Source organism: Haliotis rufescens, unplaced genomic scaffold, assembly GCF_023055435.1.
Source record: "Haliotis rufescens isolate VD_foot unplaced genomic scaffold, xgHalRufe1.0.p SCAF_17, whole genome shotgun sequence".
Classification (NCBI taxonomy): Eukaryota; Metazoa; Mollusca; class Gastropoda; order Lepetellida; family Haliotidae; genus Haliotis; species Haliotis rufescens.
The window spans coordinates 28,040,607-28,066,496 of record NW_025963857.1 but is presented as its reverse complement, the minus strand read 5'-3'; the positions used below and the strand labels follow the sequence as shown (position 1 = coordinate 28,066,496).

General features: G+C 39.1%; 2 protein-coding genes across 2 annotated transcripts; both read left to right on the top strand.

Moving 5' to 3' along the window:
• The first annotated feature begins 4,628 nt into the window (after positions 1–4,628).
• On the top strand, positions 4,629–10,288 carry LOC124138623 (sodium- and chloride-dependent betaine transporter-like). The gene is made up of 7 exons (XM_048397256.1): positions 4,629–4,731; positions 5,132–5,426; positions 7,289–7,421; positions 7,665–7,799; positions 7,886–7,989; positions 8,480–8,604; positions 9,818–10,288. The coding sequence occupies exons 1-7, from the start codon at positions 4,629–4,631 to the stop codon at positions 10,063–10,065; spliced, it is 1,143 nt and encodes a 380-aa protein (XP_048253213.1). The 3' UTR covers positions 10,066–10,288.
• Positions 10,289–12,335: 2,047 nt separating this feature from the next.
• LOC124138619 (sodium- and chloride-dependent glycine transporter 1-like) lies at positions 12,336–14,344 on the top strand. Its single transcript, XM_046505355.2, has 3 exons — positions 12,336–12,426; positions 13,209–13,376; positions 13,629–14,344. Exons 1-3 carry the CDS (start codon positions 12,358–12,360, stop codon positions 13,752–13,754), a joined length of 363 nt encoding a protein of 120 aa, XP_046361311.1. The 5' UTR covers positions 12,336–12,357; the 3' UTR covers positions 13,755–14,344.
• Positions 14,345–25,890: the final 11,546 nt, after the last annotated feature.

The following is a 25,890-nucleotide window of genomic DNA, read 5'->3' as shown; positions in this document are numbered from 1 at the left end:
GTGATTTTAAAATGTATAGTTTTGTTTGTTGTTTAACGCCGCAGTCAGCATGATTCCAGGTATATGACGGCGGTCTGTAAATAATCGAATCTGGACCAGACAATCCAGCGATTAACATCATGAGTATCGCGCAATCGGGATACGATGACATGCATCAACCAAGTCAACGAGTCTGACCACCCGATCCCGTTAGTCGCCTCTTACGTCCCCAGGGGCGGTCGGGTAGCAATCTCTCGTCACACCGAAGACCCGGGTTCGAATCCCGACATGGGTACAATGTGTGAAGCCCATTTCTGGTGTCCCCCGCCGTGATATTGCTGGAATATTGCTAAAAGTGGCGTAAAACCAAACTCACTCACTCACTCTTACGTCCCCATGCTTATAAGTAAGCTTTCAATTCTGTTGGGCTCTGCAGAGAAGCAGGGCACATATACGTACATAAAACGTGCTTGGAATTTTTGGCCAGAGGCATATCATATTTAAATCATATTTAAATACATGTAACATAGCAGCAGGGCATATGTACATATCGATTTTATCCCGACATATCAAACATTATAATTTGTTTGTTTCTTTTGTTATTTAATTAACGCCGCACTCATGAATATTCAAGCTATCTGGCGGCGGTCTGTAAATTAACGTGGTACGAGTTGAAAGCGCGAGTCAATTAAAACTGTGTTTAGTGTGTGTGTGTGTGTGTGTGTGTGTGAGTGTGTGAGTGTGTGAGTGTGAGTGTGTGTGTGTGTGTGTGTGTGTGTGTGGTCCACACGATCAATTTCACAAAATAATTGCTCACATCGCGTGAATTTTTCTGTCCGTTCACAGGTGTGTGAACTCCAAATATCAGATCACGCGACTACCCATTCAGCCAATCAGCATGAAAGAAGCAGTGTAAACTTTAAAGTATGAAATGATATATGTATAATCAATGTCTGTACAAATATATTAGGGAAAGGGACACCTAGGTTGGATAACGTTTGCTCAATCCCGTTGACCATTTACGTCAATAAAATATGTTTAAAACAAACGTCATGCTTGTTATGTTGGGAGGATAAACGTTTCAAAGTTTTAAATTTGTAAAAAAATTATTTCCGGTTGACAACTGCACAAAATGTACATAATAAATAGGTTATTCCATGTGTCTCGTGAAAAATCCTCTTTGTATGCTCAAACAGTTGTTGTTTTTGTAATAAATTAAAGGAAAAGAATCACGGCAACAATGATCGTTCACTTCTGCCCCCTAAGATTGAACAGACATTCGGGTTCTACTAGATGGCTACAGTAAAAACATAGCTTATGATGGATGTTTTATGTAACTGATGAAACATATGTTAATAATGATGAAGCTTGCTGATCCTTTGTTGGTCGTTGTACTAATGACCGGGTTTCACTGATTGTGGTCAGATGGCAACAATGGCCACTCTCCCACATATAGACTAACATCAACACATGGAAATCAGGAAATTATGTATAACCTTCAAGGCAATGTGAGATAAGTGATCGAGGGAATAGACTTGTTGTGGACTTACTGACCTCAGTATGTTCAGAAATAAAATGTCTCGCGAATTTATCGCATTTGGCTGTCAACTAATTGTTTAAATGTTTGTCCTGTTAAGTAGGATGATCACTTCACTATATGTCGACGTTTCAGGTAATCATTTCACAATAGATATACGGTTCACATGTGGTAACAATGAATACCAAACACTGAGCAAAAGCCTCGTGAATTCTACTGACATCGGCCAGAAGGTTAGTAAACAGCGAATTTACTATCTCTCCCGGTAGATTGCACGCGGATGCTGACGTTTAGTAAATATCACTTATTAAAATAGTATAAATCACTACTTAAACCACACTGTAAAATTGTGTTAACAATGCAAACACATACAAGATATGTTTAACAATGTGTTCCAACCCTAAACGGTATGTACATTTGCTGTGTTCAATCTGAACACGTTTAGGGTCTAAATACAGTAAATGAGCAACTGCCTCACTGAGTAAACATCACCTACACATAACATTCCCATAATCCAAACATGTTTAGAATCAAAACACAATTAAACATGTTTAGAATACCATTCAGTTACAGAAATGATGTCAGATGCAAATTCTTATTTTGACCTGTACCACATGTTCCCGTGCTTTTTTTCAGGTTAACATGTGACTTGTTTTTGTATGTGTTTGTTTACTTATTGGTTAACGCCGCACTTAGCAGGTCTGTAAATTATTGAGTACTAGTTTGTTTGTTTTTTTCTATTTGAAAAAATGCCTTCTTATAGGAAAAGGAAATGTTATTCTTTCAGACAGTAGCACGGCAAGTGTAATATATTTATTATGTACCCTTTGCTTGAACAACGAATATGTCGTCCTTCATGAAATAAGTATATTTTATGTTTGACTGATTTTGCAAGAACGGGCGCTTTACTCGGCTTGTGTGTCCGCCATTCTTGCACATGCATACTCAACAGCAATCTCACATTGCAGAGGGGCACGGGTGGCCCAGTCGTCTAAGGCGCCACAATTCACTGTGCACAGTTGCGTCCCTTGGGCACGCCAGAAACCTATGATCGTGGGTGCGAATCCCGGTTCGCCCCGATTGTCAGCACCATACCCGTGCTCGTGGGTTTCACCGAAGTGGTAAACGTCTGAGACCTGCATCTCTTCGGGCTTTCCTCTCACATTAAGCTGACACTTTGGAATAATGTTTAAGGCGGCGTTAAACCCAATGCACTCACTCACTCACATTGTAGAGAAGTAGTTAGCACAAGTTTGATTTCATTCTCGTTATTTGATGCCTACGGTACAATTAATTAATAAACTACTTAAGAACACAACAGTGTTGTCATCCATTAAAACATGAATTTGAACATTAGAACATATGTAAAAAATGCATATTACTTTATATTGTTTTATTTTGTCATCTTATTGTAATATCATTTACGATCATTTTCATGTCAAAAGCCATAGATTTCGATCCAATATAAAAATATTTAACCAGTGTAAATATATTCATCATTGTCTTATTTAATCGCAAATTTATTTGTGTTTTTTAGAAATATAACAAGCGCACTAACATAAAATATGCTTGATTTTCGATTTGTACCATAAAAAATGTTATCGATTGGAAAATCATGATTAAAGTAAGCATCAGTTCTGAATTTGAAATAATGTATATTCTTGTATAAAATGTTTAGCATCTTCAAATGGATCTCAATATGGACAATATTATATCACCGTATCTTGTACTATAATTGTCTGTTAAGATAATTGAAATAGGACAACTTTTGCCCGGCTATGCTACTTGGTTATAGACTTGAATACAAAATAAACTGAGCATATTTTCCAGGGCGTTCAGCTGGGGTACCATGTAGGTAGCAGAAGTTCCGTAAGTCCCCATGGTCCCTAGTATGGTGGCTTAGCTTTGGTTACTGGCGATCTATAGCCCATTTTAATCATGTATTGTTGAATGAAAGATTATTCTTTTAATTGTTTTACTCCTAAACTGATAGTCTAGTTTTCATACTGTCCGTCGATGACAGGTTTTTATTCGTCTAAATTTAAGTGTTATTAATGTTCTCGTGACGATATGGTTGAAATATTGCCGATGTGACGTTAAATTTTAACTCACTCACTCACTCCAGTGCGTTCAAGTTAAATAAATGCATTCCGTTTGTACGACAAAAGCATTAATTATAAGTGCGATGCGCTTACACAACAGGACTGGTTTTATACGAGTTACGAAATCTACGTCTCGTTTTAGCCAATATCGGACATACAAACAAATAATAATATTCGTCGTCGTTATCTTAAACCACATTAAGAGTATATTATTTTATTATGTATGATACATTGCTATCAACCTACTTCCGTTTGCTTATGGCTAAATTAAGACGATCACGCCAATGACATTATTTCAATATTTGCATTTGGTTTGGTTTGCTTTGTTGTTTAACGCCGCACTCAGCAGTATTCCAGCTATATGACGGCGGTCTGTAAATAATCTAGTCTGGACCAGACAATCCAGTGATTGACAGCATGAGCATCGATCCACGCAATGGGCCGGGGATAGATGGCATGCATCAATGATTGTAAGTAACATTCAAAATTGAAAGTATTTGGTATACCATTATGAGTGACATCTCTACGAGAATAGTTATGTTATAAAACCATTGGTGTTTCATATTACAGTTAAACATATGACATGATATTTATTGATATTTCTCTTTAAATGAAGGATACAATAACAAATTAAGTACGAATAATAAACATTTAGGACTAAGTCTTAAACTTGATAATATGACACAATTATACACGTGCACTCACACAAGACATGTGAATGTTCCTATTGGTTTTATGGTTTCTAGAGGACTGATCCCGATTATCGTTCTTTAGAATCCAGGGGTAAGCTCAATGGATACCGTTCAAGATACGTGTTTGTGGCTTCCTAAAGTGTTTCAATTCCTGCTTCGCTTGGGGCCTCCCACATAACAATACCCAGCTCGAGTTGTTGCGCCTGTTATAACTGAAATACAACTCAAAGCAAATTCAAACAAAACACAAACAAGCACTCTACTCACCCCTTCCATTTTACAACTGCAGGTGCGTTTCTGATTCCTCACATGATCTTCATGATTGTTGTGGCTGTACCTCTGTTCTTCCTGGAGGTTGCTCTTGGTCAGTTTTCCCGCAAAGGACCCATAGGGGTGTGGGCGATGTGTCCTCCAATGAAAGGTAAATAATAACGGTTACATCGACTTATATTATTGACAAGATCCAAGTGTAGTAATGAAGTCACACAGTTTTCCTCAGCTGTCAGTCGAGAATAATCCTGCATAATGTTGATATCAGAGGAAGTTGATAAATTCTCCAAAATGAAGCTTGACTATCGAAACTGATACCAATCGATGAAGCCCTTCACGGAAACATACATGTTAATAAACTTTGAAATACTCCACCTCCACTACTTGTATTAAGCTTTGGGTCCACCCGGTTGCGAATGCCCCCATACAGACATCAGGAAAGAAGGAACAACAGATTTCGGTCAACCTCCATGCTGATTTATTTGATGTTTTGTGTGCATAGAAGGAAATTCAAAGAGATGGTAAGATTCGTGATTCATTTCGTTTGCAAGGTATCGGCTATGGTATACTTATTCTCAGCTGTGTGATCATCCCGTACTACAGCATGGTATTTGCATGGGCCCTCTACTACCTGTACAGCTCCTTCTCCATCGACCTGCCTTGGGCAACTTGTGGCAATTCATGGAACACACCGCTGTGTGTGGCTGCTGGAGAGTCGAGACGTACCACTAATAGTTCGGCAGAGATTGCTATGCTAAGTCTCAACACCACGGAAACGATGGATTCAAACCAATCTGAAACATTTACAAATGCATTTGGTCACACTTCAACGGAGGAGTTTTGGCAGTAAGTTTTCTTCATTAGTTCTATGTTTAACATAATGTTTTTTTGTTTTGTTTTTAAATTTTATTCAGTCATATACACAGGATACATATGCACTCGAAAAACAGTACAGCTTCATGAATACAGGTACTTCTCAAAATGATGTGGTACAGAGGAGGCCTAAGGCATAATCCACAGCATGGTACAGATGAAGGCATATTTATGTATACAATTAAGAAGATGCGGTATTTATGGTACATCAAATTATGTTGCAAGCATCCAGTGAATAAGTTATTTTGCAGTTTGAGTAAACAAAGCCCATTTTCTATTAAAGGCAGAGAAGTCGTTATTTCTACGTGCGATATGATATGCAACGTCATAGATACTTCTTATTGTGTTCTTAAAAACAACAAAGTCAACATTTTCATTCTTAATACACTGGACAAAGATAAATCTTTTAGCAGCTACAATCAAATGGTTAATTAATACATCAGAGGTACCAAAGAGGAGCTCATTGTCAGTTATAAGGATTTTTCTATGCAAGATATGAGTCAAGTAAATACAGAAATCTGACCAGAAATTCTTAACAACATTACATTCGATATAAACATGAAAAACATTTTCTTTGTGAGTATGACACATAGAACACTCATCGTTATCATTAAGTTTCATTCTTAATAACTCACGTTTAGTAAATATTACTTTATGAATAAATCTAAACTGGAAATCCCTGAGTTTTGTGTCCCTTAACCCATGGCAATATACACTGAATATTTGATTCCATGGAAAAGAACATCCTAGCTGATTTTCCCATTTCAAACACGATTTAGGGAGAGGGAGGGAATTCCCTATCAGTTTATTATAAAAAAACTTTTGTTTCTTTAATAGAACGTGTAAGATCATAAATCCAAGGAGATACTGTGAGATTAGAAGAGGAATGTAGATTTTTATCAATATTTTGTCTCAAACTTCTTGGAATATTAAAAAACATACGGTTATAGTCGAGAAAAGTTCCTTTAAGATCATAAAGTTGTTGTAAACGTGGGAAAGGGATCAATCCGTTTTCATCATACAAGTCTTTTATCGTAACTATACCTTTTTTGTACCAGTCATTAAAAAATAATACTGGATCTCTAAAATAATGGTTTAACCATATGGGTTGGGAAGCAATTTCTGCTTTTTCTAAGTCTTCAAAGTCATATGAATGCATTAAGTCACTCCAGGCTATGAGGGTATCTTTCCAGAAAGGATTTACAATTTCCAAATTCTTGTGCAAACTGGCACCTAAAGTGTAGATATGAGCCAGCTGAAAACTAGCAAGGTCATAATTAATGTCTTTTTCGCAATATCTTTTTAAACATAAAATTTTCAAAGATGATATAAATTTGGGTATATCAGTCATTTTCAATCCACCTTTACTGTAATTCCTTTTCAAATAATCCCTCTTAATCTTATCTCTTTTGCCACTCCAAATAAAGTTAAAAAGAATTCTATTCAATTGATCAATAAAAGCTTTTGATGGATTTGGGAGAGCGGAAAAAATATGTACAAGGGTAGAGAGAATTAAAGTCTTAACAACTGTCATTTTACCCATCAAAGTCAAATTACGTTTTTTCCATTTGCTTATAATACCATAGATATTATCACGGCATTTTTTAGTGTTGATCACCCAAAGGTCTTTTAAGTCAACATTAAAACATATGCCCAAAACTTCAAAGTTGCCATCATGCCAATCTAGCTTTAAGTTAGGACAAAATCGGACTTTACTACCAGCCATACTGCCTATCCATATTGCTTTGGTTTTTTCAAAGTTCATTTATGTTTAACAAAATGTTATCTGTCCAAGGTTGTTACTTATTATGTATTCATCATGTCATATTTTTAAGATACAAAGTCCTTGTTATTTCCTCGGGCATAGAAGACATGGGATCGCTGCAGCCGCATCTCGTCATTTGCTGGTTTCTTACCTGTCTGAGCATGTTCCTGTGTGTGATGAAAGGTGTCAAGTCTCTTGGAAAGGTATTGTTGTTTTAGTAATAGACGTTGTCTTTCTACATTGCATGTTTCTTTTTATGAGCGTTTCTACAAGATTCTCATTTCATCATTTGCGTTGTGTTATTGTACTGTCTTATCGTATTAATAACGAGCGAAAATTAAAGTGTATTTCTATGGTCATGCTATGTGGTATCATGTTTATTTGACATTTAAAAGCAGACCTGTGTTTGATCATTCGATAATGATTTCGATCTGTTTGTATCATAGGTGGTGTACGTAACTGCGACGATGCCATATGTCTTGTTGACTGTGCTGCTGGTCAGATCGTGCATGATGCCGGGTGCTGTGGATGGGATTTTGTTTTACCTAACTCCAGATTTCATGCGTCTTCAAACTACCCAGGTCAGCAAATTCAATGAATATTGGTCTTACAAAAAAATAACGTGCGAAATCACCCAATTACTCTAACGACTTGCTTTAATTCATAGGTGTGGTTAGAAGCAATTCTTCAGGTTTTCTTCTCTTCGGGGCCAGCTTGGGGATCGCTGATTGTCATAGCAAGCCACAACTCTCCCCACAACAATATTGTCAGGTGAGGGTTGCATGAATCCACACCACTGCACTGAAACGATCCACGTATAAATATTTAGCACAGTGGATGTGTTGCCATTCCGTTTCTTCTATATTGTGTTCGGGGGCACGGGTGGCCCAGTCGTCTCAGTCGCCGCGATTCACTGTGCAGAGTTGCGTCCGTTGGGCACGCCAGAAACCTATGATTGTGAGTTCGAATCCCGATTCGCCCCGATTATGTTTCTAGGTTTGTCAGCACCATACCCGTGCACTTGGGTTTCACTGAAGTGGTAAACGTCTGAGATCTGCATCACTTCGGGCTTTTCTTCAACATAAAGCTGACACGCCGTGATATAACAGGAATACTGTTAAAAGTGGCGCTAAACCCAACTCACTCACTCACTATATTGTGTACAAATATACGGGAGGAAAACAATTTATCATTGGGATGAATGTAATAACATACACTTATACAGCCATGAAAATCAAATAACATGTCTTTACATTTTCAGAGATGCTTTACTAGTTACCTTATTAGGCGAGTTGACAAGCGTGTATGCCGGTTTTATTGTGTTCGCGACAGTCGGTTTCCTGGCTCACAATCTTGAGCTACCTGTTGCTGACGTCATCACATCAGGTGAGTTAAATGCATGTCTGTTTCTCAAACAATAAACAAACACGTATGTAGATGATATGTGCCATAACGTTTTGTGCATGTAGTGATTTACTGAACGCAATGAAAACACAAAATTACCTTGAGCTCGAAATCAGAAAAGTTGTGTTTTTGTGCTTAAGTCCATCTCTAAACACACTGAATTACTCGCACAACGAGATTGTTTGGTTTGATTATTTCATATCTGAACACCAAAAATATATGAGAAAATAAAAAAATGCGTCTTTAAAAAAATGTGTAACTATGTATAGATGGGTGTCAGAGAAAAATGTACAATTGCATATTACCTATGCATTCTTTCCACTTCATAAACAAAACTGCGGGATTTAAAAGCGCGGGATTTCAGATTAGAATTGGCCTCCGGCAACCTTTGATGGTTGGAAGAGGCGACATAATGAATCAGGTCGGTGACTTGGTTGATGTCATCGTGCAAATACACATCAATCCAAATACTTCTAATCAGTTTATTACACGGTGACTTTATTGATGATATTATCGTGCCCCGGTGGTGTGGGGGCGGACGGGTAGCCTAGTGGTTAAAGCGTTCGCTCGCCACGTCGAAGACCCGGGTTCTAATGTGTGAAGTCCATTTCTAGTGTACCCCGCCGTGATATTGCTGGAATATTGCTAAAAGCGGCGTAAAAACCATACCCACTCACTCACTCCCAACGGCGTGGCGTGCCGTGGCTCATAACATTAATCACCTGAGTGTTTAATCGAGTCTTTATTATTACAGTTTGCCGTCATGTAGCTAACATATTGCGGAGCTCAATAACAAACTATATGAAATATCAACACATTGTAAAAAATCATACTCTTCCTCATTTCATCAAAAACATCATTATACGTTTACATCAGCAATGGCGAAACTGACAATGCGACGAAATACCTGCGTACTGCTTTGGCAAATACTTTGGGTCAAATGAACAAAAATACATAAATGACGAGTTATAAAAACAGTATGCGATAGATACTACCATTTATAACTTTTACGCCACACGAGTCGACATGGAGGATACGAAACACATGAACAATCCAATACTAGAATCAGTTTATCTCATGTTGTCAATGAGATGATATTTATTTTACAGCTTTGATGTTTTCAGCGTCTTGTCTGAAAATATGTTTCTCATAATGACCATTAGTGCCATTAGTTCATTGTTGTGTTTCATGAAAGGTCCAGGCATTGGATTTGTAGTCTACCCTGAGGCAGTATCACTTCTTCCTGTCCCCCAGCTGTGGTCGGTGCTCTTCTTCTTAGTCGTGTTGATGATGGGCTTCGACACCATGGTATACCATTGGTTTAGGCTGTTGCTGAATCATGTGAACTTTTTGTGGTCTCTGGTGGTCTATTGCTCGTATTCTAAGTGTATGAGATTGAATAATGGTGTATGTTGTGATTGGAGTGAAATACTGTCGAAGTGACGTTGAGTTATACCTCAATCACTCACTGATTGCGTGTTTGCAATTTTGATCCTCCGTCAGTAAGTTACCACAAAGAAGCCACTATAATGTAAGAGACAAGTGAGAACTTGTGAGTGAGAGTTAGTTGGATGTAAGGCCACTCTGAAGAGTATTTCCGTCATGACACTGCGTGTGGCACGGAAAGCCCAAAGTGATTGGATGGCCGAGGTGGTCACCTTTTCGACGAACGAGTCTGACACACTTAGAATCATAATTATTAATCTGAGCGATTCATCAGATTTGTTACGAATAAGGGGCAAAACACCGCACAGCTAATTATTGTGCCTTTAGGCGACTGGGACATGTTGATGTTGGTGTATGTGAAGGCTCCATATAATGTAAACCAAGACCTTATATGTGAACAGTTTGGAATTATCGAGGCAGCAACTGGATGTGTGAAGGATATCCTGCCCAGACGATTGCACAAGAAACATCTTCCAACTGTTACAGCTGCTTGGTTTATGGGTGCAGTTTTCGTTTGTGGACTTATCTTTACCAACAATGTGAGCAAAGTCATTACGATATAGTTGTGTATGTTGTGCCTTAATGCAGGATTGGATTTGATGCAATTAGTTAATGATTTGGCATAGTTGAAAGATTCATGTGACATTCTATGAAAACGAATACTCTAATCCCATTGTTGTGATAATTTCGGATGTTTTTTCCACTTAATGTGTTTGTAAACAACATCCGAAAACATTTCAATCCAGCTCATTCAAAGTTTACACTTAAACAGAGCCAATCGTGAAGATTGTCTGGTCAATATGATCTGATAAAGATAAAGAACTACATGCCTTGCAATGTTCATCCATCTGCGACCAACTACCTTTGCATATTTCAGGCCGGAGTGTACATGTTCCAGTTACTAGACTGGTATGTGGGTACTGTGACTTGCTTTGTCGTCGGCATATCGGAATGTCTGGTTGTTGGATGGTTGTATGGTTTGTGTAAACATGTTTCCTTTGTTTCTAACTATGGGTATATTAACACTGACTTGTTGAACTAATTGTGAATGCCTGATTAGTTCATGATCAGAACACACAATTCAGAATATGGCATTTCTGTAATGATTTGCATTTGTTTTGATAGTCTATATATACTCAAAGGCAATTTGATATGCAGAGTAGGAGAATCTATCAAACGGGCTTACTGCCTTGGGTTGAATTATATCTCACGGAAATGACAATGTCTGAAGGTAGGGTAACGAGCAACAGTCTATATGAAGAGCCTTCCTGGTAATGGCAAATGAGTTATGTCACACGATGGGTTTCCGAGGCAAGTTCACACTGTCAATAGCGAGTGTATCCATTCTGTGCATGGATGCATGCCTGTCACGTCCCCTCTGAGTGTTGATGAAAGGCCTGAGGAATACTCTTCCATTTCCGAAGAAGGATAAGCCGGAGCTCCTGCAAAATTGTTGAAGAATTTGAAGACTTTGCTAACATCCTTCCATTTCATCCTAAACACGTTTAGTTGGTCACAGAACAGATGGTCCCTGGTGTCAGGGTGACACATTAGTATTGATATTAGTCAGATAGCGTTTGCACAACTGCGACAACATGTGGTCAGGCGTTATTGTGATGTAAGGCTGTTCTGTTGGAAAAACAGTAAAACGACCGTTTGACAAAATGTTATCACGGTATCTCGCAGCCTTCAAATACCAACTCATAGCCGAAATACCGCCACAGATAATTCACGTAACGTTCACCTCGACGTCGTTAGAGACACGCGTCCTGTAAGGTGTCCGGAAGGTGAGTGTTGCTGTCTAGAGCCTGTGTTGAAGATGCGTGGTTCGCATCTATGTCTTGGCGAGGAATTGTAATTTGTGATCGGAACAGTGTCTGATGTGGCTGTGTTGTTGATGATGTCACAGTAATGGCTATACTAGGGACGTTTCTTCTTTATGGAACATGTTCACTGGTTCAAATGAATACATTCGTATAAAGGTTTGTAAGTGAAAGTAACTTTTGCCTTTGAGTATATATATTTTTCAAGGATGCCGTTAAGGAAGTGTCACATACACACTTCTTTTGGTTCATGTATGCAACATAATGGAGGGTTATTTTTCTATTAAAGTAACAATCTGATGATTAGAATGACATGGATAATGATCAATACACTGTTGTATTTGCTTCAATTCAGTTGTATCGGAACGCACATTTAGAATTCTATTAGATTCGTCCAACATGTGTTCTGTACTTGTTTCATTCATGTTTACTAGGTGTGAAACGTTTCTCTGTTGACGTGGAAGCTATGATTGGAAAGCGGCTTCCAGTTGTCTATAAGCTGATGTGCTTCATCGTTGTACCTGTCGTGCTGCTGGTAGGGTGTAATACTATTATCCAATGAATTAATACTCTTGTAGTGATTGCTCGTTAGACATGCTATGACGAATAGGAAAGACATAACAATTTTTCAAGTTATTTATGTGTAAATACCTTGTTTCTAATTTTGTGTCAGAAGGGTATATTTGGAGAATGGTTAGTAAGATAATAACGCATTGATTGAGATGAGATTGATAACTGTAACTGATAGAACTTAGGTCCGACTTTCAGTAACGTCAGCACAATATCACGGGCGTTAACAGACCATTTTGGACGTTAAGCAAAGACACGGCGGTTATTGCTGACTATGCATACTTCTTACAAAACAAGCATCAGTAACTATTTTGTGGATTCACACGCTTACTATCTAGTCAGTTGCGTACAATATTCTATACTTTTAGCAAAGATCTGTTATGATTTCGGACAGGACTTTGTCGTTTATAGTTTTGCATTAACGTAAGCTGCACTTTTCTCATCAGCATGATTCGTGTCTCACCATCGCACAATGGAAAAATTGGAACACTAACAGGAAAATCCTGATAACCCTGATACAATTATGTTAGCTAAACATACCTCTGAGTGTTTATAATTCGAATAAACATTGTTCTACATTTATCATTTCCGGGAGTATGTTTAGTTAACCCAATGTCGAACCAACTTATATATTATATATTTCGGTTAGCATATATTAGCTGAGTGTATTTTTAATGCTGTGACATTTTCTATCTTAAACTGGTATTATTTTAAAGAGTATACTCTTTCTCTCTTTCTCTTACACAGGCAGCTATGATTCTAACCATCGCTAGCTACAAGCCACCAGCATACGGGAACTATGAGTACCCATCAATCGCTGTCACCATTGGTTGGTGTATTGCTGTAGTGTCAGTAGTTCCTATCCCTGTTACCATGGTGATATATATTCTGATGCAGAGCGGCTCCTTCGCTAAGGTTTGTATTATGCATAAAATATATTTTGTAAATTTGGTGCAGCTGATAAACACTATGACAGAAGACCCGCTGGCTCATTCTCGAAATCTAAATTATGATAACCTGGTTTATTATTTTCAAAACATTTCGGCCTTTCATATTTTATTTAGTATTGAATTACCTTTTCTCACCACTTATTCGTTGCAAGGCCGCTGTCGATACAATATGATGATAATGTGTAGATAGTTTGTAATAAGTTGTTAATCATTTTAGCGTGTGAAGACAGCCATAACACCAAGCCCTGAATGGCGACGATGCAGACTGCGATATGGTATTACGGAGGACGGAGACGTGTCGAACAACTTGAAGGAAAACATTCTGCATGTTTTCAATCGATAATAGAAGGAACACATTTCAACGTCACTTATATACCACTTTCAACACCACTTCATACTTCCTTCATTCAACATTTTCAACATTCCGTTCTTCAGTTTGAATTAATATACGATTCGATTTCATATCACAATTATCATTACCTATATTTAAAATTATCTCAAGCTTAAGAACATTAAGGAAATAACACTATATAGTTTATCCAACGCATCGGCTTAGATTACTGATCAAAGGATTTGTTAAATCGGTTGTCAATTCATACTGCATAACGAGACAGAACTGAGCGCAGTCTGGTTCCATAAACATATAACGGGTTTTTCTTTCAAATGTACATGTATATTGACAAATCTATTTGAGTAATGATGATATATCTGATATATAATATTATATGTATGAATGAACACGTTGTTTATTACGATAAGTAGCGACATTTCGGTGAAGGAACTTGCACCGTTATCACGCAAGTGATGTACAGAGTAACATGTTTTGGGATTTGTTCTTCTACACTTTGTTACTTTTGGTGAAAAAGTAGAATTTTCCATTAGGTTACGGTCACGGGTCGCCCAGTCGTCTCAGGCGCTGCGATTCGCTGTGCAGAGTTGCGTCCCTTCGGCACGCCAGAAACCTATGATTGTGATTTGAATCCCGGTTCGCCCCGATTATATATGTTTCTAGGTTTGTCAGCACCATACCCGTGCTTGTGAGTTTCACCGAAGTGGTAAACGTCTGAGACCTGCATCACTTCGGGCTTTCCTCACACATTAAGCTGACACGCCGTGATATAAGGGGGCGTTAAAACCAACTCACTCACTCACTCCATCAGGTTAATTTTGAAGGAAAGATCAAATTGTTTGATTTGGGATATCCTTTACCGTTATCGAGCCTTTCTTCCAATTTTCAGAATCATATATAGGAATATTAAAGATATTAAACTTCATGTATTTGTTTTCGGTTCTGAGCTTGTTTAATTGTTCATAGGTCATCATGTAGTCCAACGTCTTCGCTGGGGCCTGTATTGAGTTTCACCCGGTTTTGTTGTGTTGTTTTCCTTTTTACATTTTCAGCTGGCTAGCTGAGGTGTATTGTTCATGAAATTCTCAGAAAGAATTATCGAACTTTCTTCAGAACATTCATCAGACTCCTGTAATCTGTAGCAACGTCACTTCTTTCGTCCGTCCCTGGCGGTTCAACTGAAATCTTCTTGTTACACTGACTTCTCATTTCGTCGTTGCATATATGTTAAACGCAAATTAGTGCACACATGAAACAGAGAGATGACTCACTGCACACCGGAGACACCGGATCTGTAAATAAAAGCCACCAAGCTGTTTAACGTTCAAACAGTCTGACGATGGTTGCACGTGTACATTTGCAATTTCTTGCAATCTGGTTTTGGTTGGCATACATTTGCCTCATTCCTAGGCTCTCTGCCGCTGTTGTGTAGCTAAACGATACATTGCATGTGTATACTATTTCTACAGGATGTTTTTGAAGCTTCCCGAAAAAAGGTGTTTTTGCGATTTTTCAGTGCTGCAAATGCATCATCCCAACCAACGGGGTGTGTTTTGGGGCATAAAGTTTGTAGTATATAGCGGCAAATGTTTCATCCTCGTAATGTTGTGATTACGTTTGTTTTTGGTCAATTTTCCTGTGTGTACATGAAGTACGTGTATATACGATTTCTCTTACATTCAAGATAATAATTTCGATGACATATATTGTGTTAGGTCGGTTTAAGTTTCTGTTTGTTCACAGATGTATATCAACATGTACGTATGGTCGTTTCTAAAGGGCAAAAAATAAACGCTGGATTGATATGTGTTGTATTTTTCCTTCATACCATAATGACAAATATGATCGTGATTTTATCGTGTGTATGTTTAATGAATACAACATTGTCTCATAAACCATTCCATATATTGAGCTGAATGAATATCAACATCTGGATATGTCCAAGATACAGCTGCAGTAAATCTTAAATAATGACAATATAAATTATATACGTACCGAGAGTTGTTTAAATTGCAAGTGTTCAAGGTATATCACATTTGTAAGTCAACTTTGTCCAGTGAGTGAAATAACTGCTGCAGCCTTTGCACATATAGAGGAATATATTCTGGTAATTCATGTTTAATAGGCTTTGATAGAAAAATGTGGGAATTGTGTTCAGTCTGCTTGCTGACAGTGCAATATTACTCTGCTCATGTAGTACCAAAAGTTATGTTATGCATAAAGAAAAAGAAATGTTCGTCGCAATCGAAAACTTTTTGATGAATACAAGTGTCAATTAGGACATTATTATCGTAATTATCGCCACTTAGATGTCAACCTCGCAGTAATCTGTCTATGAAATATGAGACACATTGACAACCACAATTGCTTTTCATCTAAACTTTTTACAAGTATATATAGGTGATGGATGAGCATGCCATGCTGGACTAGATAGACTCACACATACTACAGAGCGGAGTGGTACCTTGTCTGAAACGCTCCCCCGTGACACCAAAGGCCCCAGTACGATTCCCGGAATGAATACAATTGGTAAAGCCAAATTCTGGCGTGAACTTCTGTATTATTCCTGAACTATTGCTCAATTCGGCTTCACAACCAACTCACCCACTAACTCAAACACCTATGTACATGTACATGTGCTCGATATGAAGAATCGTATGGTGTATATCTCGTAATTAGGTGAAGCCTGGCTCGTAATTATGTCATAACAACGAGATAGTAAGTGAATGAGTGAGCGAGTTCGGTTTAACGCCGCATTTAACAGTATTCCAGTTATAGCGCGGCGTGTCACCTTAATGTGAGAGGTAAACCCGAAGTGATGCAGGTCTCAGACGTTTACCACTTCGGTGAAACCCACGAGCACGGGTATGGTGCTGACAAACCTAGAAACATAATCGGGGCGAACCGGGATTCGAACCCGCAATCATAGGTTTCTGGCGTGCCCAAGGGACGCAATTCTGCACAGTGAATCGCGGCGCCTGAGACGACTGGGCCAGATAGGTATTGTCTTTACACCGATGTATTTACGTGTGAAATAGTACAGACATTAGTTTCAAACGTGCAATATAAACAGAATGAACACAGAGAACAAGGTTTTGTTAATGTCTTCGTCATGTTCATCCCCGCCCAGCAGGTCGCTCGCTTTGCCTGAAGCGATAATTGATAACTGTCCACATGTTCCAGGTCAAGTAAACCTGCTTTTTCAGTGTGAAGAGAATTATCTTCGAAAAATCACGTTGCTCTGTAGCAGTGTACAGCTCCATGTATATCATATCCTGCATTCAACAAAGATTACAGCTGCTTGTATATCACAGCATCATGCAATCAGCAATATTAGTAACCTATACCACGGCGCTGTGTAGTAAGCGAGTGAGTGAATTAGTTGTGTTCAACGCAAGTGTGAACAGCATGTCATTTATATAACGATGTGCTGCAGCTGTCAATTAACACAGCGACCTGCAGCTGAATGGGATGCTTTAAGCGGGTAAACAGCAATATTGCAGTTACATGTAACATATAATATATAATAAGTTAATAAAACACGTCCACTCGACACCAATGTCAAAAAATGCCAAATGCATATCACGGGATCCTATATCACGCTGATTGAAGATGAGAATCAAATTTCATTCTTGTTGATATTTCTGTTGATAAATCCAATTGGTTTGTGTCCAACTTTTTAAAATTGAGATGAGAGTAAGGTCTCCGTCCTGCCTAACCGGTAAGGAGAAGAAGGCAATCGCTGAAATGCTGAGATTATATACTGACGCGCAAAAGAAACGTCACCATGGATAGATATATGAGAAACCTTATTTGTCCAAACACTGTAAACATACTTTGAGACATATTAAAAAGATCAAACTTGGCAAAACTGATCATCAAGGTTGAAATGGGAGTGTCAAATGTTCTCAAAATGAAACACAACACTAGTTGCTGAGATAATGGCATCACAAGTCAGTATCTCGTGTGTCCGCCATGTGAATTGATGACTGCAACGTCGATACGTGTTATGGATGAGGCGGTTGATGAAGGCCATGGGCACTTGACCCCACACTCTGAGGAACGCCTGACGCAGTTCACCTGCGGTTGTCGGCCTTGGTCGGACGTCATTCAGCCGTCTTTGAATCTCGTCACACAGGTGCTCAATGTGATTTAAATCGGGACTGAGGGCAGGCCACTGCATTGTTCTGAAGCCATACTGCTGGAGGAAGTCTCTTGTTGCTTTTGCAGTGTGGGCACGGGCGTTATCATGCTGAAACTCGTGGTTACGGCGACGTGCCAAATGAGGTATTACGTGTGGTATCAAGACTTGATCAATGCACCGAGCTGCTGTGACACCTTTGTCTCTCCCTGGACCGATGTTCTGGAAGACCACAGGGCCGACCCTCTGTGCAAGACCAATTTGGGGAAGGGCTCAAATCTTGTGTGGAAGACTGACTCGAAAACAAGGTCTGACGGATTGAACGCAATTTAGTAATATATTGAAGAGATAGTTAAATAGGTGTGTTCCCATTCTGCCTACAGTAGAATCATGAAGTGATACGGTTTGATGCTCAGAAGGTAATGCATGAGTGAACATGACTTCTACCTGTTTCACCTGTGATAGGCATCACGGAAAACACGTGTGAAATGAAACAAAACCATAACACATGATGGAAGTCACGGATCTATTATATTTATAAGATAACACAGAAGAAAAATAACAATAGTTTTGCCAATACTTTCACATTCAATCAACCAAAGTTATTGCACAAATTTTATAAGTGACCCGCGGCATCTAAGAACTGCATTGTTGTCCTTCAGTTTCATTAACCTGCTGTCCATTTCCCTGTGCACACGTTTTCGGATTTGGGGAAGGCCTCCGAGATCCAGTTGGGCACGCTTTGCATTGTTCACTGCTTCCAGGTTCTTTATATGATTCACGAACAGGAAGATGTAGGGATGGGCCTTGGAGATCCTGTTTTTCAGTTGATGATGCCACCCTTCGAGGTGGGTGTTGGTGCGGGGTCCAATATTTCTATATTGACTCCACATGCGCCCTTGAAATCTGGCGTCATAGTCAACCCAGGTTGACGTCATGTAGCCATTGATTGATCTGATCTCGGAGTCAGGGCCTTCCTCCATCACTGCGATCCAGGCGTCTTAAACTTAGTCAAGTGGCAGTGGGGGAAGGGCTGCAGCTTGTCTGACATGGGCTTGGACATGTGGGTTATCCTTGTAGTTGGCAGCAAGCACCACGTGTCAGCCTCCTGAAGAATGTTCAGCATATCATCAGTTGCAAGCACAAGCAGCTTGTCATTGTCACCATAATTCACACACAGAAACTGATCTCCAGGTTTCGTTTTCGACCACCATCCCTCTAGCGGACATCGGCAAGTTAGGCAGCACTTTGCTGCTATGTAAAGTCCTGATTTCACAATTGCAAAGGATGCGATGGTGGCTGGGTCAGGCACTGAGGATAGCGCATCTTCATATAGATGCTGGATTGGTGTTGCATCCACTTGCACACGTTGTATCAGGCTGCTGAGGAGACGTAGCTGCTCTTCTGACTCCACTGGTGCTGATCTGATGAAATCGCCAACAGTGATGCAACGAGCGTAGCACCCGGAATGCACACACTTCCACTTCCAGTTGAGACGGTAACGGTAACCTCCATTGAACACTTGCTGAGATCAGATCCATGAAAAACGATATCAGTGATTGAAGTCTGATGGCAGTTCAACTAAAGAATAGCATGACATATTCAGGATAGATGTTGAGTCACTATTTGAGAAAACGGAGCTGATGGAAAGTTACCTTTACGATTTAGAATCCAACATAGAAAATTAAGGACGCAGGAGAAATAATATAATAATATCTGGACTTTCTGAATAACGTAATGAGTCATATATGGCATTCAAAGAGAAAGAACTGGAAGTACTGAATAGTGCCACGGAGGTAGAGAAGAAATGCAAGAGGGGAGATATACTAGAGAAAATTAAGCTACACAGGAAAGCAAATTTGGAGGCACAGAGACAGAGTACAGACCTCAGGATGGTCGGGAAGATAAGGATGAGAGACGGAATATGCGTTCGAGGTCACAGAGGCCAGCAGAAGGGAGACGGAGATGAGGGTCTTGACTCAGTAATCTATGTGAACACAATTTTATAATTTGTGTCACAAAAACCTGGTTGGAAAATGTAGACACTTTCACGGACTCTCTTCTTTATAGTAATGTTGCTTGTAGTCTGTCTCAGACAGGCAGACCTTTAGATGTAATAAAAGTACTTGAAGAGAAGCACCTACATCGGTATATGAAACGGTTTAAAGTAACTGAAAAATGTATTTCTATGTATATATTTAAATAAATCCTTGCTCGACCGTCAGTGTGACATTTTATATGCATGTGAATATATCCATCCTGAGGGATCTAGCTGGTGTAACATTTTGTATTTTTTTTTGTAAAAATAGCACCACTATATTTCAAAACAGTTTGTTGAACATTTTATCAGAATGAAGAGATGCTATTGTTATTTGTGGTGGAGACTACATGTATAACATCAGAACAGGATCGAAGTCGGATTTTGTAGAAAATAGCAATATTAAGTATACCGAATAGCTATGTCAAGGTAACGGAAGTTCGGATTTTAGTCTTAATCGTTTCTCGAGTGATAACATTGTAAACAACTTTGGTAAATGTTTGCGCTCGTTATGCAACATTAATGTCATCAATGGAAGATCAGGCACTTACCGTGAAATTGGGGATTATACGTTCATACGGCGAAATGGAGCAAACGTAATAGATTATCTGTTCGCACCTGAAGCAGGGTTTGAGGGTGCCTTTTCTATGACTTTTCTATCTAATCACGTTACCTCACCTTCCGCTAAAAAGCAATATATACCTCAAATTGAGATTGACCGATCAGAGAGCAGATCTACTGACCTCGGATGAGCCCGTATACCGTCAGTAAAAATCTAAGATGGTTGATACGGACCTAATATGAGACCGTATACCGTCAGTAACAGCCATCTTGGATTTTCCAACACCCACCTCACATATTTCACATGGAAATTCTGGTACCGATATTCGTTATTTGACACTGTTTGGTGTTTTACTATCATTAATTGTGATGTGCAAGGACATTAATCTGTTTTTTAGATCACGTTCGTTTCTTTTTTTATAAAGATTATAGTTAAAATTTTCAACAAGGTTGGGCCTCTAAGGTTTGAAGAGTAACCTCCCTTTGACCCTTCACGTCAACATACGGTTGTGAGAGTCAAGTTTTCATTTTGACATGACACGTGCGATATGGATACCAGAGAGTGTAAACCTTTCGGCATAATAAAGTCGTTATGGTGTCTTTAGTTGCCTTATGATGAACTCCAAAAATGTCTGGTCTGTAATGAAAAGTTTCAGGAATCCTGCTCAAAATGTACATTTTAGAGATTTGTGATGATTGTGCCAATGAAGATGTCACATAGGATGTTCTCAATGTGCCTCAAACAAAAGACGAAATATGAAATAGCATTCATCATCTAAAACGAAACAAATCGGAATAGATGACATCTTTTCTGAATTCTACATTCGGCTTATCTACCTCCCCCATACCTAGAATTGTTATTTAATCTGATGTTTGATGAGGGATACTTCCCGAAAACATGGTCTATTGTCATTTTAATTCCGCTTCATTAGCAGGCGCTTCTGATGATGTCAACAACTACAGAGGGATAACTCTGTTGTGCATCTTCAGTAAAATATTTACTTTTTTATTACTAAGAGTCTTTGGCCAATACCATGGATACAATTTCTGAAGGATATGCAACAGCGAATAATGGCTTTATATTGCAATCTCTGAAACAGCGTTATATCAGCAAGAAAGGGCGGACGATTTATGCATAATTTGTTGACTTCTCTAAAGCATTTGGAAATTGAATAAATAACTCTGATAAATGGAAACTTATTGTCAAAACAGTTATTGAAAAAGAGTTGTAAAGTTGCCAAAAATTAATATGATCCTTTAACAGTGAAATTTTGAATGTAACTACATTGTATAATTATTTGGGCGATTACTTCAGTAACAATATAAAACGAATAACGGCCCTTACTTTCGCCCTGGACTTTGTTCTACATGCAAGCGAGAGGATCATTTGACGGGAAAATAGTGAAGTATCTTTTGGCACATTATTTTCAGTTCGAGAAGCTATAGTATGGTAACACTACACTTATTGATTATAAAGTCTATTGGGTGACTGTGAAAAACGTCTTTGCATGGAACATGAATGTTATGTGTTTTCGGGTAGTCATAACATCTTTTGTCATAAGAACAAAACGTCACCATGTACATGTATGACATTGTTGTTATAGTCAGCGGCTGGGAAATCGGTGAGGTCATTGGGAAACACCCCGTTTTTTCAATCACAAATGAGGTCTATGTCAGAGTTACGAAAGGAATGGTAACTTTGTACGAACTGCGACATATTTATGATAGTTTCGAAATGTATCTCCTCTCAAACTTAAGATATCATATCTGTTAACGTAAGTTGTTTAGAATAATCTTAGGTGAGATCGTTTCGAAACTCAGCACCCTGATGCTCACAGATCGTCTCAATGCAGCTAACCTGCATGCACGGCGACCACGTGTTCGCCTACCTTTTAATTCGACACATTCTAACCAGGCGCGAGTGGTGTTTAGAAACTCCGATAGTCGTGAACGTCGTGAACGTCGTGATTCCATGGTCTTTCTGGATAGGCGTGGACGTGTCTGGCACGAGCGCCATGCGAACACACACGTAAGGCAACATGCCAGATTTAGGAGTGAGGGTTAACTATGACTGCCCAGACGCCACTGAACATTGTCCTTGGAAGGGGTCACTCTTTTTCCCCATCAACCTTTACCCTGGGACATGATGAGGATTAATATCATGAGCATCGATCCACGCAATTGGGATCTATGACATACATCAACAAAGTCAACGAGCCTGACCACCCGATCCCGTTAGTCGCCTTTTACGACAATCATAGTCACCTTTTACGGCAAGCATGGGTTGCTGAAGACCTATTCTACCCTTGAATCCCTTGTTTCCCTACGTCTGTCAAAGGAACCGTGGAGGTACGGTCATACTCATTATATCATTATAACTGCCATAAAATCGAAATTCGGCCCAATGTTACATACTTAGTTCGGAATAATGATTGTCAGTTCCAGTTAGCTAGACGTCACAGTGATATTCACGTTTCTCCATAGTCTACATATAGTTTCTCTCTTGCATCCAACATTCACATTGTAGACACAATTTTATGGATAACAACGTCTTTAATACTGTAAAAAAAGCGACGGTTCGGTATAGATCCTTATACCGTTGTCAAGCAAGTTGTCTTGCCACTGTTTTATATTATGTAAGTCTGTCTTGCCATCACTGCTTGCTTCATGCTGGTTTGCCAGTTCACGCTAATTGTTCCATTGTTTTCTGATCGCCTGAATACGTCATTTGACTCAAAGGTCAAGCTGTTTCCACAAATAACTGACTACGTATTGGAATTGTTTTCAACTATTCGCGAGAAAAAGAGCACAAAAGAAAATGCATTTATTGCAGAAAAAAGTCAGTTAAAGGGAAGCTCAGAAGTTTTACAACATACGAACGTTGGGGACAATGAGGTATGCTGTAAGATTAAAACCTACCTTTTTTAAAAGTGTGTGTAAGTCATCATTTATTTCATACCTTTAACCTTCATCTTTAATATGTAAACAATCAGGCATTAAAATTGGCATGAACGTACATTGAACAGAAAGTACATACAAACATCACACCAAAAGAGAACTGAACGTACTGTTCTGAAACAAGTATCACTGGTTTCGTTGTCAAAATTGAAACAGGAAAACCTGATTGCAGCATGTTGATGTTCGACGTAACACATTTTCAGTCTATAACTCATGCTGTTCTAAGACCATTAGAGCATACAGTGAATGTTTCACTGCAAAATATTCATTTCCACACCTCCTGTACGTGAGTTAATTTTAGATTAACCATCTGGAAATTTCCCCATATATTAATAGTTAATAGTTTACGTTACCATACGTGAAGAGTAGAGTCATGATAGTGCATAGCTACGTGTCCACAAAACATGATCTTGCATGAGGCGTTTTCATACTGGTGAGGAGTATTGGAGTATCTACGCATTTGTTAAACCTCAAAGAACCAAATGTATTGTACAAAATTAATACACATTGCACCCCCTACTTTATCACAATGAAATATCAATCTTGATTAAACCGTCAAAACTACGCAAATATACCGTATCGGTATTTTACTACTAATAAATACATGTACATATGGCCTTTTCTGTACATGTATAGATGTATGTATGGCGTACGCAGCTATTTGCACCCTGAGGATAAACGTCATCATAAGTTCAGTTGGTGAACTGATTTGTCAGTATTTGTACAGAGATTGTTATTTTATTACGCCATTTTTAGCCTTACGAAAGCTGTGATTAGAGGACTGTCTATATTTTTAACTTGGAAAGGAAAGCTATGTCCAATGCATGTGAGCGGGTTCTTGGACAAGAATGAGGTACTGGGGACATACGTTGGTGCTTTGATACAATTCAAACATTTTTGTAAAAACGTTCTACACGTGCACTCATGCAATACATGTGAATCTTCCTACTGATATTTTTGTTTATATATACTGGTCCCGATAGTCGTGCTTTCGAATCCCAGATCTATCCCGATTGTTACGGTCGATCTCTGAGCTCGATTTGAGTGTTAGTTGGTTTCTAAAGTGTCAACGTCAATCTACGCGTCATGACCTGCGTTGAGGTTTCCTTCGCCCCAAAACACCCTAAGTTTACGTGCTGTGATAGAACGCATCCACTTAAAGCAAACTCAAACATGACACAACACAAACAAGAACCCTACTCACCTCTTCCATTTTACAACTGCAGGTGCGTTTCTGATTCCTCACATGATCTTCGCGGTTGTTGTTGCCGTAATTCCCTTCTTCCTTGAAACTGTCTTTGGTCAGTTTTCTCGTAGTGGCCCCATAGGAGTGTTGGCGATGTGTCCTCCAATGAAAGGTAAATAATAACGATTATTATTGACAAAACCCAGTGTTCTAATGAAGTCACAAAGAAACACAAATGCAAATGATAATGAACGACAACCACTACTTGAATGTATTAAACTCTGTGTCCTCCGAGTTGGAATCTGGTTGCAAATGTCTGATGTAGACAGCAAGAAGGTAGGAACAGGAGATTTTGGTAAATATTTTCAACCTAGTTGCCGTCAATATTAATTTTGAACTTTTTGTGTTCATAAACATAAATCCAAAGATTCATTTTTTCATTTGGTTTTCAAGGTATCGGCTATGGTATACTGATAGTCAGCTGTGTGACCGTTCCGTAATACAGCATGGTCCCTTTACAGCTCCTTCTCTGCCTTCCTGCCATGGACAAGGGGCACGGGTGGCCCAGTCGTCTCAGGCGCCGCGATTTGCTGTGCAGCGCTGCGTCCCTTGGACACGCCAGAAACCTATGATTGTGGGTTCGAATCTCGGCTCGCCCCAATTATGTTTCTAGGTTTGTCAGCACCATACCCGTTCTGGTGGGTTTCACCGAAGTGGTAAACGTCTCAGACCTCCTTTACTCCCACATTAAGCTGACACGCCGTGATATGACTGGAATACTGTTAAAAGCGGCGTTAAACCCAACACACGCAGTCCCATGGACAACTTGGGGCAACGCATGGAACACACCACTGTGTGTATGTGTGCTGGGGGGTCGAGAAGTGGCAACAATAGTTCGGCAGATGTTATCTCTTGGTTGTGTGCACTCTTACAATACACCGAGAAGATGTTTTTTTCTCACGTTAAGCCAAGTCCTTCCTTTTTTTTAAACTATCCATTTACCATCACTCGATACCTCTTTATATTTCTGTAATCGTCTCTTATTTTCGAATCTTCCATGCTTTTTTGGAGAGTATATTTTAAGGAAGCCTCGGTGTTTTCAGCATGTCGTTTTAGAATAATTTTCTCATAATGATCATTTGTATCATTATTGATATGAGAACATCTGATGCATGAAACTGTTTTTTCAGGTCCATTGGATTTGTAGTCTACCCTGAGGCAGTATCACTTCTTCCTGTCCCACAGC

Coding starts and splice junctions, on each gene's coding strand:
- LOC124138619 (XM_046505355.2), top strand. CDS start 12,358: ATGATTGGAAAGCGGCTTCCAGTTGTCTATAAGCTGATGTGCTTCATC. Junction 12,427..13,208: donor TTGTACCTGTCGTGCTGCTG/GTAGGGTGTAAT, acceptor TCTCTTACACAG/GCAGCTATGATTCTAACCAT. Junction 13,377..13,628: donor AGAGCGGCTCCTTCGCTAAG/GTTTGTATTATG, acceptor TAATCATTTTAG/CGTGTGAAGACAGCCATAAC.
- LOC124138623 (XM_048397256.1), top strand. CDS start 4,629: ATGATTGTTGTGGCTGTACCTCTGTTCTTCCTGGAGGTTGCTCTTGGT. Junction 7,422..7,664: donor GTGTCAAGTCTCTTGGAAAG/GTATTGTTGTTT, acceptor TTTGTATCATAG/GTGGTGTACGTAACTGCGAC. Junction 7,800..7,885: donor TGCGTCTTCAAACTACCCAG/GTCAGCAAATTC, acceptor TTTAATTCATAG/GTGTGGTTAGAAGCAATTCT.